Genomic DNA, 21062 nt, shown 5'->3' on the forward strand with positions numbered 1-21062 from the left:
CTCCCTGAGACTGAGAGGTCAGGGGTTAAATTCCCTGTCCTGGGTCTTTACCAAAGACTATAACAGAGTGACTATAACAATGGGATCCAATGTCTCCCTGTTGGTATGATGTGACGGTGAAAATGTCCTAGAGAACACTGAGAGAAAGACAAGAAAGGGAAGACAAAAACAAACATGCATGCATTGGCATGGCATATAGAGTCAGAGACAATTAAGCCCTTCCTATCATAACTTTTAAAATTAAGAAATGTTAACATTTGTCCCTGGGTGACAATTTCGACTAAACATGGGACTAAACATGGGCCCACTTACTGTATGTGCCTGTTGCACATGCAGGATGTGGGTTGTACACCATTTCTAACGTAACAGGAAAAGCAAGTCATTGGAGGTGTCTTGTGAAAAGATAGGTTCCATGTGAGGTGTGAACCAAACCATGTCTCATGGCTTACTGTGGAACATAATATAGTAAAAGAGGACCATCATGTTACGCTGTGTGGAAAGGAACCAAGCTGAACAGCACAGATCTTAACATATCTACACGCCAGCAACAATAAGCAGATATTAAAGTAAAGGAATGGGACAAGGGAGTCAAACTGGATGCACTCTGATCTTTGCAATCATTGCCATAATTTGGGAGGGATGTTGCCTGGAAGAGATGGGTATGTATACTGTAGGCTTTCTGTTTCAGTGATGTGCACTGTACTGCAAACTGTATAGATCATAGCATAAAATACATTGTATTCAATTAGCTGATCCATATCATTTGTGTGTGCGTGAAACAAGACAAGAGATCAGCAGATGTCTAAACGGTCTAATCTTTGTCTAACTGCTGTCTGCCTTTCAAACCACCTAGATGTGCTTCACTACAGAGTTGTGGAGGGTGATTCCTTTAAGATGCCTTGCTCTGAAGACAAGCATAGTAAGGGGGTGGTGTGGACCAAGTCTGGAGGAGGACATGGATGTGCACATCCATCCAAGGACAGTACGAGACAAGAGCAACATGCAATTAGTTGTGTGATCAGTACACACAATGACCTTGAATTCCAGGCACTCAAATCAACACATTCTGGAAAATACACGTGCCTCATAAAGTTAGTACCTATATCATCAAATCATTACATTTTTCTATGGTGCCATTTTTTACTTCCTGTTGTTGTTTCATTAGCAAATATCATGAAAATATGTAATTTGTTATGTAGATGTTTTCCAATTAAGCCAATGTAAGGCCCATATGCACCAATGCAACTCCTTGCAACAAAACAGTTTTAAGGACCACACCAATGCAACTCTTTGCAAGTGCAACTGCCATTGGGGATAATGGTTTCATGCAACTATACTCGCAACCGTTTGGTTGCAAGGAGTTGCATGGGGAATCATTGGTTTGGGCCTAAGATGGCAGGTGTAACCATTAACAAGCTGCAAACTCAACAGTTCGAAACCAAGTAATGCAGTCAAAGTTTTATGTCACAACTCTAGGGAAAACAATGACTTACAATAGAATCTGTGTGTATATTTACATGTTCTACCATGCAGTAAGGTGTGTTATCACTCCTCTACAGTGGCAGTGGGAGGCGGCTACTTCATCTACAGGTATTGAATAAGGCAAATCTCGGGTGCAATAAGTCAGACGAGAGCCATGTGACCATCGTTCTGGGCTACAATGGGATCATTCCCTGTATTTTCAACTGCAGCGACCAGGATTCCAACACTAATGTCATCTGGTGGTACAAGGTGCAACACATTGTATGAATAACATTATCTGATTCTGTGGTCAGTGGAAAAATACAAATATCCTGATACAAGTTACAACCCTAACCTGTGTGCATTTCTGCAGGGCTACATTCATCTATCTAAATTGATGTTGAAAAGGGACATCATTCCGTTTCCTTTGTGTCACAAAGGAAACTTTTGCCTCTTGAAGGTCGATGAAAAGGACACTGGTGTATACATTTGTGACAGACGCACAGACGAGCAAGGGATCAGTTGGAACAACAGGAGGGCAGTGAATGTCACAGTCATACGTAAGGATGTGTTATGCTTTTGTACTATGCAATTGTGCCCCAGTAAAAGCCAAATGGATTAATACTGTATATAATTAGAGTCTGCTTTTAGCTTCCTCCTCATCCTCCCCTCCATGACCAGTTTAGCAGCAACTACAGAGCTAGCCTTCCTCACCAAGACTATTAGCAGTTTGTTAGTGTCCCTTGAGTTGATGTTATCCCCACCCCTAACACACCATGTTATTGCTCCCCCCAGCAAAAATTTAAATCACACTTGTGTGAAGTGAGGGGCGCCCTTATCATCATACATACATCATCCCATTCCGGCTAATCACAATTGGCGTCCTCACTTTTCTGCCCTCAATTTTTATCCTCAATATGTACTTTGCTCAGCCAATCAAATCGTTGCTATGCGGTGATCAGCCAATCACATCATCGCTATGATTCACACACACACACACACACACACACACACACACACACACACACACACACACACACACACACACACACACACACACACACACACACACACACACACACACACACACAAAGCTGGGCATAAAACAAACAAACATTAATGACTCCAAAAAAGGATCCCGACCTTCTTTTCATTTTGGGAACCACTACCAGAATTGTTGGTCTAGTCCAGCTTATTGTTCATGTGTACGGCCTGGTGTCAGTGGTGGGAGATACACACTTTAAGTAAAAGTAGCAATTCTACAATATAATCATACATAGTACAATGTAAGTAAAAGTATTTAGATTGGCATCTAAATATACTGAAAGTACCAAAGTAAAAGTATTAATTGTATGTGTCAAACGTTTTAAAAAATTGCTGATCTACAAGCTATGAGAGGATATCCGTCAGTGTTGTATATAAATAACATTAATTTGTATTTATCACTTCATCAGCACCTGACACCAAAACGGGTCCAACATGTATTCTTCCCAATCCCCAAAACAACACAGAGCAGGAGGTGGAGCTAGGTAAGAGCATCTGAGCACAACATCAAATAATCGGACCAAGACATTAATGATAGTACTTTAAAAGCACTGAATGATATGCTAATAGTCTTGGACTCTTGGTCTCCCTGGTTTCAAATAACTTGTAGGCATATACACACTTTATACTGTACACCTCCTGCAAGGACTATAGGACATGGGTTCTCAAAGTAGGGTCAAGGGAGCATCAGTATTCTTTGGACCCTTTAAGGGTCCAAATGGACCCTTAAAGGTCTCTCAACTCTGAGAGTGACCAAATGTACCTATAATTTGTACACTCTCATAGTTATGGGGTCCTAAAAAGGTGTGAGATTCACTGTATTAACAATTAGCACGCATACTGTATATGTGTGATGTCTGTCATGGGACAGACCAGAGCTAGTTTATGTTAAAACAAGTCTCTTGTTTTGTGTTAAGGTCAACCTTACACGCTGATCTGTAAGGTACAGTTTGGCTTTGAAAGAAACTTCACCCCACTGGTCCAGTGGTATGGATGTAACCAAGACGGAGAGGACAGCGTTGTTCTAAATCAAATGGAGAGTCCACAGTGAGTCGATAGGACATGTGTACTGAATGGAGGCCATTATTTTTTTCACATTCAGTGTTGCAGATTGTTTAAACGATGAGATGTATTGTAAGTAATAATAATTTTCTGCATAGTGTACTTTGCATCTGGGATCCCTAATCTTATCTTTGCTACAGCTAATCACTCTCCGGAGCCTTCCTTAACTTTATGTTTGCTTGACGGGATTTTGTTAAAAAGTAGGTGAGCTGTTATTAGCTTACCATAATTAAAGGACCACATCATTTTATTTAGACAGGAAAGAAGGAGCATCACAGAATTTGTAGTCACAAAGAATGCTACAATAGAGGAGGTGACCCAGCAAAACATGAACTGCTACTACACCTGTCTTGCCAGTAATAAAGTAGGAAACTGCAGTGCTACTATCAAGCTCAAGAGGAAAACCAGAGGTATAATTTATGCTCCTGCATAAATCTTCCCTTGTATTTACTACTACTGTTCTCACACTTCCATAGGAAGTAATTCATTGATAAACACCAACATCACCTGTTTCAAGGTGTTGCAGCTACATGTATGAGTCATATGACCAACATTTCAGATTTTTTTGTAGCATCAAATAATTGATGCTTCAAAATGGCGAAAACTTTCTTGAAGTGATCTTTTGTATTAGATCATATTTTCATTCCTTCACAGAATATAATGAATGACACATGAATAACTGTGTTTCAGTAAACCCTGCAGTGGTTGTTTATGCCATTGTGCCTTTGTTGCTGGTTGCGGGTCTGGGAATCACTGTGCACATCAAATGGGTTGAGGTGTCTCTGCTCTACAGAATCTATGTCCTGCAGATAGGCAACGGGGAACGTGAGAATTTCTCTCTCGCACGCACGCACGCACGCACGCACGCACGCACGCACGCACGCACGCACGCACACACACACACACACACACACACACACACACACACACACACACACAGTGTTCTCTGCTTGGGATGAATTTAGTTTATTTTTATTTTTCCAAAATAAAAGCAGAATGTGCTTGGCATTCACTGAATACTTAAGAGATAAAGATATAGAAATGAGATTCTATGGTGCACTTATTTATTTTGTTTGAGCACCCGAGCACACCTGAGATAGCTACAATGATCTCTATAATTAAAACTCTCTCTCTTGTAAGGAAGTTATAGCCAGCAGATTTTCATTTTACCTCAGCCTCCCTTAGTCTTAACAGGATGTGGTTTAGTTTCTTGGTTAACTGCCACAGCTGTATGCATACTACAGATAAGAAGTTGCAATGCAAACCATGATGAACTGAGTTCTGGAGCACAGTGATGCAATTGATGATATGCACACGGCTGCCATCTTGCCAGCAAGGTGCTGGTAGAACAGTCCTACGTATCTAATTGTATTAAATAACGTGAAACTCAACAACATTGCAGCTGTATGGAAAGCTTGAATTATCCTCTTTCTATCTGCTATGTCTTTGTTTAATAAAACTTCACTGTAGTGTAGTGGCGTTTGGAAGTGCTCGTTGACTATCACTCAACGGCCCATGTGTACCACCTGTTTAGAATTTGCACATAATGCAGGAGGCAGCAGGAGGTTGCTTTACTGATAACGAGTGCTTCCAAACTCTGATCGACACTTACGAAAAATAATCATCTGCAAGGAATTAGTAGCTCATAACATGTCTACGGTGGATTTTTATGAAACAAACACTTTGCAGATAGTAAGACGAAAATTCAAGCTTTTCGTACAGCTGCAATGTTGGTGAGTTTGACGTTATTTAATACAATTAAATAGGACTTTTCTGTTTGGATGAATGGGCTGTCTATGGGAAGTTGCACCTAGGTAGCACCTTGCTGGCAAGATGGCACATCAATTAAGTCATATTGGAGCAACTACAGTGTAGGCCACATGTCCCTGCTTAGTACTTTACTTGAGTATTTCCAAATTTCAGTAATTTAATTAATTACATTTCAGAGGCAAATATTGTACTTGTCAAACCTTTTTTGTTATTACAAAACATACATTAACCACTTCAACCCTATATAATACTGTACTTCGGATATTTGAAAATAGCCGATCTACAAGCTCACAATGCGTCAAAGGATATTGAACGTGTGAAATGGGACATTCTGCATGATGAACACTTTTACTTTTGGTACTTTAAGTATATTTTGATGCCAATATGTTTGTACTTTTACTCAAGTAAATTTTGAATACTGACCGTAATTTTACTAGTACTTCTAGTATTTCTAGAAGTACTAGTAAAAGTACTTCTACATTGCGGTATTGATACCTGTTCTTAAGTAAAATGTGTTTTTCCACAGAAAGCATATTCTCTGGACAATCTCATGTATAAGGTCCCTATCAGATTACAGAACAATTAAATATGGGATGCCCTTTCTTTGATGTAAAATATCCGATGTAATTTGGATACTTTCCCTTTCATTTGAACTTGGTAGATGAGAAAGAGTTTGATGCATTTGTATCATATGTGTGGAGCCCTGCCTCAGAGGAAATTGGAGGACGTGTGTCCATGCTTTCATCATCCAGACCTGGTTTTGATGATCAAAGTAGGTTTCCCCATGAAAACATAATTTCTTCATCTTAAAATAGTTTTTCTATCCATTGTATCATTGGTCATTGCATTTGCATATGACTGCAATAATAGCAATGTTTTGTGAATCTGATTTTGACAGCAACCCAATGTAGACTATTTACCATTGATGATCATGCCACCCAGAGGCCACTGGAGGTACTACTACCTGCAACCTTGGAGGACCAGTGGGGCTACAGCCTCTATCTGCTGGATAGAGACCCACTACCTGGAGAAGGTAAAGAGTGGAAGAAAGAGGCAGAGATGATGGGGGATGTCATTGTCTAGGGGTCCTTGAAGGGGTTCCCGGGAGTCAAATTCAGTTTAACCCTACAAATGTAATTTAAAAAAGGACAAATTTGGAATATTACTCAAACATTTTAACAACAAATCTGGAATGGGGGTCCACAAAATATGAGATTAAGGAATGGAAACAAGCTGTAAGCTATTTTTTTTGCGTTATCCTTTTGATTATGGTGGGTCAGATGCATGTTATTGTGACATGTTTAATATATGAATCAATCGATCAATCTGAGAGAACTGCTGATCTAGCCAATTTCTTCACGTGTTTCAGCATACACCCATGATGTGGTCCATGGATTAAAGATAAGCAGAATGCTGATCTGTCTTCTGTCTGTTGACTACCTGTCCGACAGCAATGCTGTGTTTGTGCTGGAGTCAGGCATACAGGTGGACTATGCCTTTTAATTCCCTTAATTTCATTTTCATTTTAATTGGGGTTAGTTAAAGCAACTAAATACCCATTTGTCAAATGTGTTTGCCATAACAACCTTGTAATATATTCTACACTTTTAGGCATTTCTACAGGACTGCAACCTCAAGCTCCTATTGATTTGGACCGAGGAAAGGCCAGCCTCCCTAGACCAGCTGGACCCACCATTGCCCCCACTAGTGTGGAGGGCCTTGAGGGTGCTTCCAGCTCTGGACTGGGCCTCCGCCATGTCAGAAGTATCCATCAGTAACTTCTGGAAAACACTGAGGAAGACTATGCCAGTGAAGAGTCCAGCATGCGTCAATCATACAGAATAACCAGGCTTTTTATGCGTCATCAGCAACTTTCTTTCTGATGTCATCCACATACATATTAAAAATCACACCTGTGTGAAGTGAGTGGTGCAACTCCGTGTGGGGGGCGGAAGCTCCAGACCCACAGGAACGCACCCAGGGTACCGGCCCGATTCCGGCAAGCCGCCCGCGTCCGAAAGGGTTGAGAAATGACAGAGTTACCGTGTGGGGGTCCCTCTACTGTACTGTAATGTCACTGTACTGGTACACCTGAAATCACCATATATACAGTTAATATGTGCGTGTGTGTTTGTGTGTTAGGTTGCACACAGGTGGTGAAAAACAACCATGCTATTTTCGTGCTCAGACGCACCCACCCACCCAGCCAGCCACACACATAGCTCTGTAAGGGAGTGGTTGCACCACTCAAAAATGTATACACATAGTGTGTCACACAGTAGTGTTGCTTGAAAAACCCTTGCTTTCTTTTTTTACTGTCAGCATTAAAAACTTCAGATTGTTTGCACAAGTCCTAAAAGTAGACAATATAATTAAACAAACAAGACAAGAATATACAGTAATACCTAGACTCTATTTAGAGTCAGGTGTTTTCAATCACAAAAACCCTTTTGGTTTGACAAACCAGATGAATCAATAGAGCAAAACAGAAGCAGGTGAACCTACAGTATATAGGGAGAACAGGAATGACCAGGGCTCACTATATATACTGCATGTTGACCCTACATCTAGTGACATTAACACATGGGATGAGTCAAAAAAGTGGACAGGACAACAATGGGTTTGAACATAAATAACTATTTAGTATGCAGCATAGTGAAAGCTGACAAAGTTGTATCGTATCTTGAGCCAGTGATTATTGTTCTCTTTGTAGTCACCTTCTGCTGTTTTACTCCCATAGTTGTCACTAAGTTGTTAATTTTGTGATAATAAAAAATACCTACTTTTACCACTCGGATATGTAATACTGGATAATTTTCAGTTTGTACTTTTTTCTCAAGGATCACAAGAGTTCACTTTCACATGCACTCTTTCACGGAGGTAAAGACCACAGAGGTGGTTATACTGTTATTCCTTTTTTGCCGTTTTTCAATTGGTCAAAAGACAATGATTTTGTGCTTTTATACTTATAATGGGATATAACATTTTTTTTATCTTGAATTGTATTACTTTTCAACGAATGCTTCAGAATAAAATATTCAGGCACAGGATAAGTAAGTGAGGTACTCACACAAGCAAAGGGTGGGAAGGTGTGGTAACTAAAAGTTAGTCTTTCTGGTTTAGGGGCAGTGGAAAATAACTTTCTAAACATATGACTATTACATGAAAATGCAAGTGGGTAGTTCAATGTCACCATCAGACTGACCAGAAGGGGTATGTCAACTTTGAGAGTTTCTACAGTACCTGTACTTATACAGACAATTATTAATGCAAAACTAAATAATTGCTTTTCATGGTGTGGCTCTGTAGGAAGCGAGCCGTCTACAAATGGGTCTGTCTGTGTGTCTGTGCGGGGTTAATCTCACAAACTGCTTTCACATTTGTCCATGATGGACGTGACAGACTAGCCACATGAAGTCTGAGCTCCACATCAGACCCTGTATTGTTTTCATGCACCCAGTCCATGAATGTTTAAGCCTACTTTACAAAGATATCATTGCTGTTGCACAGAAACCTCTATATATTCTCTCTATACTCTTTTTGTGTTTTTTTTTGTTTTGTTTGTAAATGAATGCCCTTCTTGAATAAATTAATGCACAACGTCACACAAACTCACCAAAAGTAGAAGATCCACTAGCCATGGTTCACATGACGCTGTCATGATAATCATGACAGTCATGTTTCAGGGCTAAAGATCCACAAGCTTGAAAGGCGACATACTGTACGAGGTCTCCACCCGTCAGAGATGAAATATTTGCCGTGTCCTCTTCTTTCACAACATCCACAGATACAACTAACATCAATGGTGAGAGGACTGTGTTGTTTTGAATTCTAATTTATGAAATACGAATCTATTATCTTTTCTCCCACAGTTCGTTCTCGCATCTTGTTTGTGGTCCAGGTCGTCGTACCCATCATTGTAGTAATTGGTGTGGCGTCAACAGTCCTTTATGTGAAGCTGAGAGTTGACATCACTCTGTTTCTGCGGGACACAGTCGTCGGTTGCCATAGAAACGCCTCAGGTGGGAATTCTGTCTTCTTGTGATTATTTGGACTGTATGTAGGTGGAAAAGGAACATCTGTACTCAGACAGCCTACATTTTAAAATGGAACCTTTGGTTCCGTTTATATACTCTTAGAGGTATACAGACCCATGGGGTCCATTTGTACACTCAGACCTGTAAGGGTCATTTGGTTCCGTTTATATACTCTTAGAGTTACAGACCCATGGGGTTCACTTACTGTATGTAGATCAACGTCTGGTCCCTAAATGGACGCTTATGGGTCTGTAACTCTAATGGTGTGCAAATGGGGGAAAAAATTAATATTGACTGAGTGTATAGGGTGTTGTTGAAAAGGAACACCTGTACTCAGACAGCCTACATTTTAAAATGGAACCTTTGGTTCCGTTTATATACTCTTAGAGTTACAGACCCATGGGGTCCATTTGTACACTCAGACCTGTAAGGGTCATTTGGACCCCTTGGTGGTCGCTGGACCATGAGAATCCGTGTGCTCACCCACTGGTTCTCAACCTGTGGGTGGGTCCCACATGATTTTTGATTTTGTTTTTTACTGCATCAAAAATAATCAACATACTATACTATAAAAAACATTGGCCAACTTGTCAAATAATATAAGAAAGAGGGTAAATTTTTTGAAAGGGTTAAAAGGTTGAGAACCACTGTGCTGACTAATGAATTCTGTGCAGAATTAAAGTGTATGTGCAGCACAGTCATTCAGTATCCAACCAACCTCCTGCAGAGGTGTGACTTCCTGTCCCAGGCATGCTTGGGTGTAAACACAGTTATTGAGGTGCGCTAGGCCCTCCTATATACAGGTTTAATGTTTGTTTTTAGTTCAATGTTTGTTTTAAAAACGCCAAATTAATGTTTGTTTAACACAAACATTAAATCCCGTTAACAATAAAGAGAATTTAATGTTTGTTTTGACACCGTTTGTTTTTACATCATCATTACATCACCTAATCATAGCAACATGAGTTAGACTTTAATATATTAGCGCCCCTCACTTCACACAGGTGTGATTTTTTGATTTTCAGATGGAAAGATATATGATGCTTATATGATGTGTTACAAGAACGACACAGACATTGGATTCAGTGAGGAGGACAAGAGATGGCTAGAGAAGGTTTTGGAAGAAGAGTTTGGCTACAACCTCTGTCTCTACGACCGTGATGTCCTACCAGGGGAAGGTATGTATCCTGCTGCTCATAAAATTGTAGAAGTTAACCACATGAACCCTAGCTAAATTGGCAAACCTCAGATCTAAAACCTCAGAACACGTTTTGTTGTGAGCTTGTAGATTTTTGCAGACAAGATCTGGTGTAGAGGGTAAAAGAAAAAGGGTATAGAGCCCCGGGGGACCAACTAAGTTTATAGGGTTTAAGTGAACATCACTCTTTGAGGATTTAAAAAGGTAACAACAAAGTCACCCCTTCAAACTGTTTCTTGCAGCTGTGGCAGAGTCAGTGTTGAACTGCATAGAACAGAGCCGCAGGTTGGTTCTGATTCCCACATATCCAGATCCAGGTTCAGATTATGACTTACTGAGTGCCATCCATGCAGCCCTAGTGGAGCGGCAGACACGCTTGGTACTGATCCAGACAAAGGCCACAGCGGCCTTACAATTAGAACCTCAACCCCAGAGCGCTCTTCCAGAAGGCTTACGACTACTTGCCAACGTTAGGCCCGCTGTCATCTGGAGAGGCACTGGCTCTCAAACCCTCTCCTCTTCTTTCTGGAAACATCTACGCTATCATCTACCTGCTCCACTGCAACTAAGACATATGGTTGGCCAGCCGCACTGTCAGGGGGGGTCAGAGGGTACCCATGCATATGACAACACCATGTGTATGTATTTACCTGTACATAATAAATAAATGTATTGTTATCATTTATATGGTTGAAACACTTGGCCAGTCTGTTGTGCAGAACACACATACACTGCTAATGTAGTTGAAATGCAATCTGACCAATAGAAGTCATAATGCCTCACCAAAAAGAAAAGGAGCAAGCATGCAGTCAATGGCCAAATGTCTGGCCAAACAAAAAGGTGCGAGAAAAACATCCTTTTGCAGGACAGATACAGTTTTTATTCTTTTTTGAGTGTGTCAAATCTCCTGTACTTTGCGTGTACTGTATATATAGTACTGTATATGTATACCACAGTTGCTCATGTTCTGTACCCTCTCTCTTATTGTTAAAGTATTAACCTTTTTTATGGCGTATTTTTATTTTATTTGTATTTATTTATTTTGTGTCTGGGTAGCTCATTCAGTAGCGCTCTTACCTTTGGACCACAAAGGCAAGCCTTGGACCCCAGGCACCGCCAACTCAGCGTATGAGTAGCACGGCTTGGGTGCGGCAAGTCGTGCGGGAAGCATTGGGAGCTGATGGTAGGTGTGGCGCTCCAACTCAGCATCCATACCCCAGGGGTCTAGCGCATTGTAACGGGGACAGACACTCCCAATCTACTTATTAACTTGTATTATACACTGTCTGTCATTGCATATTATACTTTAACACAGTCTATAGAGTACTATCATTTCACTGCACATGCATGTATACTTGTATGACAGGGTGAACAAATAAAACCTTAAAAAAAAGAAAGTCAATGTTTGATTTACATTTCTGTAATCACTCATTCATTGATCTGAAAAAGATCTGTCTTGAGAGATTCATTTTAAGGTAAAAGGAGGAATAGGTAACTAACTGTCACTGTCTAAATGAAAATGTTTCTGTGCATTGCAATAACCCACGGGACCATTCAGTTCATAATCATATTGAGTATACCGTCGCTGTCGGACAGAAACCATGTATATGTATGTTTTCATAAATGTAGGCCTATTTGCTATTTTATTGTATAACAGTGTTGTGCAGAAGCAGCAAAAAATAACATACAAGCTCACTAGAACTGCACATCTTGAAATATTTCATGACATGCTCAAAAACCAGCTTGTGACTAAATAATAATTACATTTGAGTCATTGGAACACATGTTCATTTCCCATTTCCTGAAGGTTGCCGTACCGTACGGTAACGTACGTTTTCCACCTGACAGCAACAATAGTTATTTTTGTGTAGTTTAGTTTATTGTACATAACAAATACAATACATGATAGGAAGAAAAGACAAGGTATATATATTGTGATCAGGAAGGGGAAAAAAGTAACGAGCAGGAGTTAAACCCCCTTTAAAGAAAAAGATTTGATGCTGATTATGTCACGTGATTTTGAATACAGGAAACAAAATCTTCATGACCCAGGGGGGTGTGGTTTTTGATGTCAGACAACAAAATATATTGTTTTATATGCAGAGCTGTCCATGGTGCTGAAGGTGCACATAATGCAAGTCAGAAGATATAACATTACGGACTCAAATTAACTGGGCCCTGGCACAGACATGTAAAAGTCCCCTCCCCCCAGACACACTGACTTGACTCTTGAATCACAAAATTCACCAGATCCTCAAAAGGAAGCTCAGCGGCCTTGTAGTTAGGGCTCCCTGAGACTGAGAGGTCAGGGGTTAAATTCCCTGTCCTGGGTCTTTCTTTACCAAAGACTATAACAGAGTGACTATAACAATGGGATCCAATGTCTCCCTGTTGGTATGATGTGACGGTGAAAATGTCCTAGAGAACACTGAGAGAAAGACAAGAAAGGGAAGACAAAAACAAACATGCATGCATTGGCATGGCATATAGAGTCAGAGACAATTAAGCCCTTCCTATCATAACTTTTAAAATTAAGAAATGTTAACATTTGTCCCTGGGTGACAATTTCGACTAAACATGGGACTAAACATGGGCCCACTTACTGTATGTGCCTGTTGCAGTGTTGCACATGCAGGATGTGGGTTGTACACCATTTCTAACGTAACAGGAAAAGCAAGTCATTGGAGGTGTCTTGCGAGGTGTGAACCAAACCACGTCTCATGGCTTACTGTGGAACATAATATAGTAAAAGAGGACCATCATGTTACGCTGTGTGGAAAGGAACCAAGCTGAACAGCACAGATCTTAACACTGATAATCTACACGCCAGCAACAATAAGCAGATATTAAAGTAAAGGAATGGGACAAGGGAGTCAAACTGGATGCACTCTGATCTTTGCAATCATTGCCATAATTTGGGAGGGATGTTGTCTGGAAGAGATGGGTATGTATACTGTAGGCTTTCTGTTTCAGTGATGTGCACTGTACTGCAAACTTTATAGATCATAGCATAAAATACATTGTATTCAATTAGCTGATCCATATCATTTGTGTGTGCGTGAAACAAGACAAGAGATCAGCAGATGTCTAAACTGTCTAATCTTTGTCTAACTGCTGTCTGCCTTTCAAACCACCTAGATGTGCTTCACTACAGAGTTGTGGAGGGTGATTCCTTTAAGATGCCTTGCTCTGAAGACAAGCATAGTAAGGGGGTGGTGTGGACCAAGTCTGGAGGAGGACATGGATGTGCACATCCATCCAAGGACAGTACGAGACAAGAGCAACATGCAATTAGTTGTGTGATCAGTACACACAATGACCTTGAATTCCAGGCACTCAAATCAACACATTCTGGAAAATACACGTGCCTCATAAAGTTAGTACCTATATCATCAAATCATTACATTATTCTATGGTGCCATTTTTTACTTCCTGTTGTTGTTTCATTAGCAAATATCATGAAAATATGTAATTTGTTATGTAGATGTTTTCCAATTAAGCCAATGTAAGGCCCATATGCACCAATGCAACTCCTTGCAACAAAACAGTTTTAAGGACCACACCAATGCAACTCTTTGAAAGTGCAACTGCCATTGGGGATAATGATTTCATGCAACTATACTCGCAACCGTTTGGTTGCAAGGAGTTGCATGGGGAATCATTGGTTTGGGCCTAAGATGGCAGGTGTAACCATTAACAAGCTGCAAACTCAACAGTTCGAAACCAAGTAATGCAGTCAAAGTTTTATGTCACAACTCTAGGGAAAACAATGACTTACAATAGAATCTGTGTGTATATTTACATGTTCTACCATGCAGTAAGGTGTGTTATCACTCCTCTACAGTGGCAGTGGGAGGCGGCTACTTCATCTACAGGTATTGAATAAGGCAAATCTCGGGTGCAATAAGTCAGACGAGAGCCATGTGACCATCGTTCTGGGCTACAATGGGTACATTCCCTGTACTATTTTCAACTGCAGCGACCAGGATTCCAACACTAATGTCATCTGGTGGTCCAAGGTGCAACACATTGTATGAATAACATTATCTGATTCTGTGGTCAGTGGAAAAATACAAATATCCTGATACAAGTTACAACCCTAACCTGTGTGCATTTCTGCAGGGCTACAAAACTAAATTGAAAAGGGACATCATTCCTTCAAATACGAAGGAATTTCCTTTGTGTCACAAAGGAAACTTTTGCCTCTGGAAGGTCGATGAAAAGGACACTGGTGTACACTTTTGTGACAGACGCACAGACGAGCAAGGGATCAGTTGGAACAACAGGAGGGCAGTGAATGTCACAGTCATAGGTAAGGATGTGTTATGCTTTTGTACTATGCAATTGTGCCCCAGTAAAAGCCAAATGGATTAATACTGTATATAATTAGAGTCTGCTTTTAGCTTCCTCCTCATCCTCCCCTCCATGACCAGTTTAGCAGCAACTACAGAGCTAGCCTTCCTCACCAAGACTATTAGCAGTTTGTTAGTGTCCCTTGAGTTGATGTTATCCTCACCCCTAACACACCATGTTATTGCTCCCCCCAACAGATGTAATACAAATTTAAATCACACTTGTGTGAAGTGAGGGGCGCTCTTATCATCATACATACATCATCACATTTCGGCTAATCACAATTGGCGTCCTCACTTTTCTGCCCTCAATTTTTTTTATCCTCAATATGTACTTTGCTCAGCCAATCAAATCGTTGCTATGCGGTGATCAGCCAATCACATCATCGCTATGATTCACACACACACACACACACACACACACACACACACACACACACACACACACACACACACACACACACACACACACACACACACACACACACGTCACACACACACGTGTCACACACACACACACACACACACACACACACACACACACACACACACACACACACACACACACACACACACACACACACACACACACACACACACACACACACACACACACACACACACACACAAAGCTGGGCATAAAACAAACAAACATTAATGACTCCAAAAAAGGATCCCGACCTTCATTTCATTTTGGGAACCACTACCAGAATTGTTGGTCTAGTCCAGCTTATTGTTCATGTGTACGGCCTGGTGTCAGTGGTGGGAGATACACACTTTAAGTAAAAGTAGCAATTCTACAATATAATCATACTAAGTACAATGTAAGTAAAAGTCCTGCATTAAATATTTGATTTGAGGATTGGCATCTAAATATACCGAAAGTACCAAAGTAAAAGTATTAATTGTATGTCTCAAACCTTTTCAAAAATTGCTGATCTACAAGCTCACCATATGTTTTCCCTTGAGAGGATATCCGCCAGTGTATATAAATAACATTTATTTGTATTTATCACTTCATCAGCACCTGACACCAAAACGGGTCCAACATGTATTCTTCCCAATCCCCAAAACAACACAGAGCAGGAGGTGGAGCTAGGTAAGAGCATCTGAAAGCACAACATCAAATAATCGGACCAAGACATTAATGATAGTACTTTAAAAGCACTGAATGATATGCTAATAGTCTTGGACTCTTGGTCTCCCTGGTTTCAAATAACTTGTAGGCATATACACTTTATACTGTACACGTCCTGCAAGGACTATAGGACATGGGTTCTCAAAGTAGGGTCAAGGGAGCATCAGTATTCTTTGGACCCTTAAAGGTCTCTCAACTCTGAGAGTGACCAAATGTACCTATAATTTGTACACTCTCATAGTTATGGGGTCCTAAAAAGGTGTGAGATTCACTGTATTAACAATTAGCACGCATACTGTATATGTGTGATGTCTGTCATGGGACAGACCAGAGCTAGTTTATGTTAAAACAAGTCTCTTGTTTTGTGTTAAGGTCAACCTTACACGCTGATCTGTAAGGTACAGTTTGGCTTTGAAAGAAACTTCACCCCACTGGTCCAGTGGTATGGATGTAACCAAGACGGAGAGGACAGCGTTGTTCTAAATGAAATGGAGAGTCCACAGTGAGTCGATAGGACATGTGTACTGAATGGAGGCCATTATTTTTTTCACATTCAGTGTTGCAGATTGTTTAAACGATGAGATGTAATGTAAGTAATAATAATTTTCTGCATAGTGTACTTTGCATCTGGGATCCCTAATCTTATCTTTGCTACAGCTAATCACTCTCCGGAGCCTTCCTTAACTTTATGTTTGCTTGAGGGGATTTTGTTAAAAAGTAGGTGAGCTGTTATTAGCTTACCATAATTAAAGGACCACATCATTTTATTTAGACAGGAAAGAAGGAGCATCACAGAATTTAGGGTCACAAAGAATGCTACAATAGAGGAGGTGACCCAGCAAAACATGAACTGCTACTACACCTGTCTTGCCAGTAATAAAGTAGGAAACTGCAGTGCTACTATCAAGCTCAAGAGGAAAACCAGAGGTATAATTTATGCTCCTGCATGAATCCAGACTGATAAATCTTCCCTTGTATTTACTACTACTGTTCTCACACTTCCATAGGAAGTCATTCATTGATAAACACCAACATCACCTGTTTCAAGGTGTTGCAGCTACATGTATGAGTCATATGAGCATCATTTCAGATTTTTTTGTAGCATCAAATAATTGATGCTTCAAAATGGCGAAAGCTGTCTTGAAGTGATCTTTTGTATTAGATCATATTTTCATTCCTTCACAGAATATAATGAATGACCATGAATAACTGTGTTTCAGTAAACCCTCTAGTGGTTGTTTATGCCATTGTGCCTTTGTTGCTGGTTGCTGGTCTGGGAATCACTGTGCACATCAAATGGGTTGAGGTGTCTCTGCTCTACAGAATCTATGTCCTGCAGATAGGCAACGGGGAACGTGAGAATTTCTCTCTCGCACGCACGCACGCGCGCACGCACACGCACACGCACACACACACACACACACACACACACACACACACACACACACACACACACACACACACACAGTGTTCTCTGCTTGGGATGAATTTAGTTTATTTTTATTTTTCCAAAATAAAAGCAGAATGTGCTTGGCATTCACTGAATACTTAAGAGATAAAGATATAGAAATGAGATTCTATGGTGCACTTATTTATTTTGTTTGAGCACCCGAGCACACCTGAGATAGCTACAATGATCTCTATAATTAAAACTCTCTCTCTTGTAAGGAAGTTATAGCCAGCAGATCCATTTGAGCCATTTTACCTCAGCCTCCCTCGTGTACCCAGCCTCTTAGTCTTAACAGGATGTGGTTTAGTTTCTTGGTTAACTGCCACAGCTGTATGCATATAAGAAGTTGCAATGCAAACCATGATGAACTGAGTTCTGGAGCACAGTGATGCAATTGATGATATGCACACGGCTGCCATCTTGCCAGCAAGGTGCTGGTAGAACAGTCCTATCTAATTGTATTAAATAACGTGAAACTCACCAACATTGCAGCTGTATGGAAAGCTTGAATTATCCTCTTTCTATCTGCTATGTCTTTGTTTAATAAAACTCCACTGTAGTGTAGTGGAGTTTGGAAGTGCTCGTTGACTATCACTCAACGGCCCATGTGTACCACCTGTTTAGAATTTGCACATAATGCAGGAGGCAGCAGGAGGTTGCTTTACTGATAACGAGTGCTTCCAAACTCTGATCGACACTTACGAAAAATAATCATCTGCAAGGAATTAGTAGCTCATAACATGTCTACGGTGGATTTTTATGAAACAAACACTTTGCAGATAGTAAGACGAAAATTCAAGCTTTTCGTACAGCTGCAATGTTGGTGAGTTTGACGTTATTTAATACAATTAAATAGGACTTTTCTGTTTGGATGAATGGGTTGTCTATGGGAAGTTGCACCTAGGTAGCACCTTGCTGGCAAGATGGCACATCAATTAAGTCATATTGGAGCAACTACAGTGTAGGCCCTGCTTAGTACTTTACTTGAGTATTTCCAAATTTCAGTAATTTAATTAATTACATTTCAGAGGCAAATATTGTACTTGTCAAACCTTTTTTGTTATTACAAAACATACATTAACCACTTCAACCCTATATAATACTGTACTTCGGATATTTGAAAATAGCCGATCTACAAGCTCACAATGCGTCAAAGGATATTGAACGTGTGAAATGGGACATTCTGCATGATGAACACTTTTACTTTTGGTACTTTAAGTATATTTTGATGCCAATATGTTTGTACTTTTACTCAAGTAAATTTTGAATACTGACCGTACTTTTACTAGTACTTCTAGTATTTCTAGAAGTACTAGTAAAAGTACTTCTACATTGCGGTATTGATACCTGTTCTTAAGTAAAATGTGTTTTTCCACAGAAAGCATATTCTCTGGACAATCTCATGTATAAGGTCCCTATCAGATTACAGAACAATTAAATATGGGATGCCCTTTCTTTGATGTCAAATATCCGATGTAATTTGGATACTTTCCCTTTCATTTGAACTTGGTAGATGAGAAAGAGTTTGATGCATTTGTATCATATGTGTGGAGCCCTGCCTCAGAGGAAATTGGAGGACGTGTGTCCATGCTTTCATCATCCAGACCTGGTTTTGATGATCAAAGTAGGTTTCCCCATGAAAACATAATTTCTTCATCTTAAAATAGTTTTTCTATCCATTGTATCATTGGTCATTGCATTTGCATATGACTGCAATAATAGCAATGTTTTGTGAATCTTATTTTGACAGCAACCCAATGTAGACTATTTACCATTGATGATCATGCCACCCAGAGGCCACTGGAGGTACTACTACCTGCAACCTTGGAGGACCAGTGGGGCTACGGCCTCTATCTGCTGGATAGAGACCCACTACCTGGAGAAGGTAAAGAGTGGAAGAAAGAGAGATGATGGGGGATGTCATTGTCTAGGTGTCCTTGAAGGGGTTCCGGGGAGTCAAATTCAGTTTAACCCTACAAATGTAATTTAAAAAAGGACACATTTGGAATATTACTCAAACATTTGAACAACAAATCTGGAATGGGGGTCCACAAAATGAGATTAAGTAATGGAAACAAGCTGTAAGCTTCTTTTTTTTGCGTTATCCTTTTGATTATGGTGGGTCAGATGCATGTTATTGTGACATGTTTAATATATGAATCAATCGATCAATCTGAGAGAACTGCTGATCTAGCCAATTTCTTCACGTGTTTCAGCATACACCCATGATGTGGTCCATGGATTAAAGATAAGCAGAATGCTGATCTGTCTTCTGTCTGTTGACTACCTGTCCGACAGCAATGCTGTGTTTGTGCTGGAGTCAGGCATACAGGTGGACTATGCCTTTTAATTCCCTTAATTTCACAGTGAAGATCAAACCTGCACGTCAGTGGCTACTATGTATTGTATTGAATGTGTAATTAACACACCTGTGAAACGTCTAGTTAAATTTCACATTTATTATCCTTCTTTTACTTATTCATTCACTTTTACAAAACTATTTGTGCACGGCAACTTCTGAATTGTCCAACCAAGAAAGCATCTGTCATTTTAGAGTTCGCTGTTCAAAAACAGCACATATACAAGCTCACAGCGCGTCAATTCGTGCCATGCGGCAAGCTTGTATCTGTTTTTTTGTATATTAAAGTGTGAGAACTACTAGATTAGAAGGCATGAATCGTCCTTAGGTCTTATAATGGGGTTATAAAGCAACTAAATACCCATTTGTCAAATGTGTTTGCCATAACAACCTTGTAATATATTCTACACTTTTAGGCATTTCTACAGGACTGCAACCTCAAGCTCCTATTGATTTGGACCGAGGAAAGGCCAGCCTCCCTAGGCCAGCTGGACCCACCATTGCCCCCACTAGTGTTGAGGGCCTTGAGGGTGCTTCCAGCTCTGGACTGGGCCTCCGCCATGTCAGAAGTATCCATCAGTAACTTCTGGAAAACACTGAGGAAGACTATGCCAGTGAAGAGTCCAGCATGCGTCAATCATACAGAATAACCAGGCTTTTTATGCGTCATCAGCCACCTTCTTTCTGATGTCATCCACATACATATTAAAAGTTGCACCACTCACTCAAAAAGTGAGTGGTGCAACTCCGTGTGGGGGCGGAAGCTCCAGACCCACAGGAACGCACCCAGGGTACCGGCCTGATTCCGGCAAGCCGCCCGCGTCCGAAACGGTTGAGAAATGACAGAGATAACGTGTGGGGGGCCCTCTACTGTACTGTACTGTACTGTTACACCTGAAATCACTATATACAGTTAATATGTGTGTTTGTGTGTGTGTTAGGTTGCACACAGGTGGTGAAAAACAACCATGCTGTTTTCGTGCTCAGACGCACCCACCCACCCACCCAGCCAGCCACACACATAGCTCTGTAAGGGAGTGGTTGCACCACTCAAAAATGTACATACACATAGTGTGTCACACAGTAGTGTTGCTTGAAAAACCCTTGCTTTCTTTTTTTTTCTGTCAGCATTAAAAATAACCTAAAACATCAGATTGTTTGCACAAGTCCTAAAAGTAGACAATCAAATTA

The 21062-nt window shown here is 40.4% G+C and overlaps 3 protein-coding genes and 1 long non-coding RNA gene across 4 annotated transcripts; all 4 read left to right on the forward strand.

Moving 5' to 3' along the window:
- The first annotated feature begins 544 nt into the window (after window positions 1-544).
- On the forward strand, window positions 545-8510 carry LOC306920974 (interleukin-18 receptor accessory protein-like). Its single transcript, XM_079497998.1, has 12 exons — window positions 545-659; window positions 854-1091; window positions 1560-1731; window positions 1835-2021; window positions 2916-2990; window positions 3423-3552; window positions 3823-3977; window positions 4258-4392; window positions 5999-6109; window positions 6236-6370; window positions 6707-6822; window positions 6949-8510. Exons 1-12 carry the CDS (start codon window positions 575-577, stop codon window positions 7180-7182), a joined length of 1773 nt encoding a protein of 590 aa, XP_079354124.1. The 5' UTR covers window positions 545-574; the 3' UTR covers window positions 7183-8510.
- Window positions 8511-8530: 20 nt separating this feature from the next.
- Window positions 8531-11934, forward strand: LOC306920976 (interleukin-18 receptor 1-like). The gene is made up of 4 exons (XM_079498001.1): window positions 8531-8550; window positions 9210-9359; window positions 10400-10552; window positions 10815-11934. Exons 3-4 carry the CDS (start codon window positions 10423-10425, stop codon window positions 11237-11239), a joined length of 555 nt encoding a protein of 184 aa, XP_079354127.1. The 5' UTR covers window positions 8531-8550; window positions 9210-9359; window positions 10400-10422; the 3' UTR covers window positions 11240-11934.
- Window positions 11935-13402: 1468 nt separating this feature from the next.
- LOC306919159 lies at window positions 13403-14547 on the forward strand. The gene is made up of 3 exons (XR_013789478.1): window positions 13403-13516; window positions 13711-13948; window positions 14417-14547. It is a non-coding gene; the product is annotated as an uncharacterized lncRNA (long non-coding RNA).
- A 24-nt stretch (window positions 14548-14571) lies between these two features.
- On the forward strand, window positions 14572-20925 carry LOC306919796 (interleukin-18 receptor accessory protein-like; the record flags this gene model as incomplete). The annotated part of the gene is made up of 10 exons (XM_079496346.1): window positions 14572-14581; window positions 14765-14884; window positions 15949-16023; window positions 16435-16564; window positions 16835-16989; window positions 17283-17417; window positions 19026-19136; window positions 19263-19397; window positions 19729-19844; window positions 20288-20925. 10 exons carry the CDS (start codon window positions 14572-14574, stop codon window positions 20519-20521), a joined length of 1221 nt encoding a protein of 406 aa, XP_079352472.1. The 3' UTR covers window positions 20522-20925.
- Window positions 20926-21062: the final 137 nt, after the last annotated feature.

This window comes from Electrona antarctica (assembly GCF_951216825.1).
Source record: "Electrona antarctica genome assembly, chromosome: 3".
NCBI lineage: Eukaryota > Metazoa > Chordata > Actinopteri > Myctophiformes > Myctophidae > Electrona > Electrona antarctica.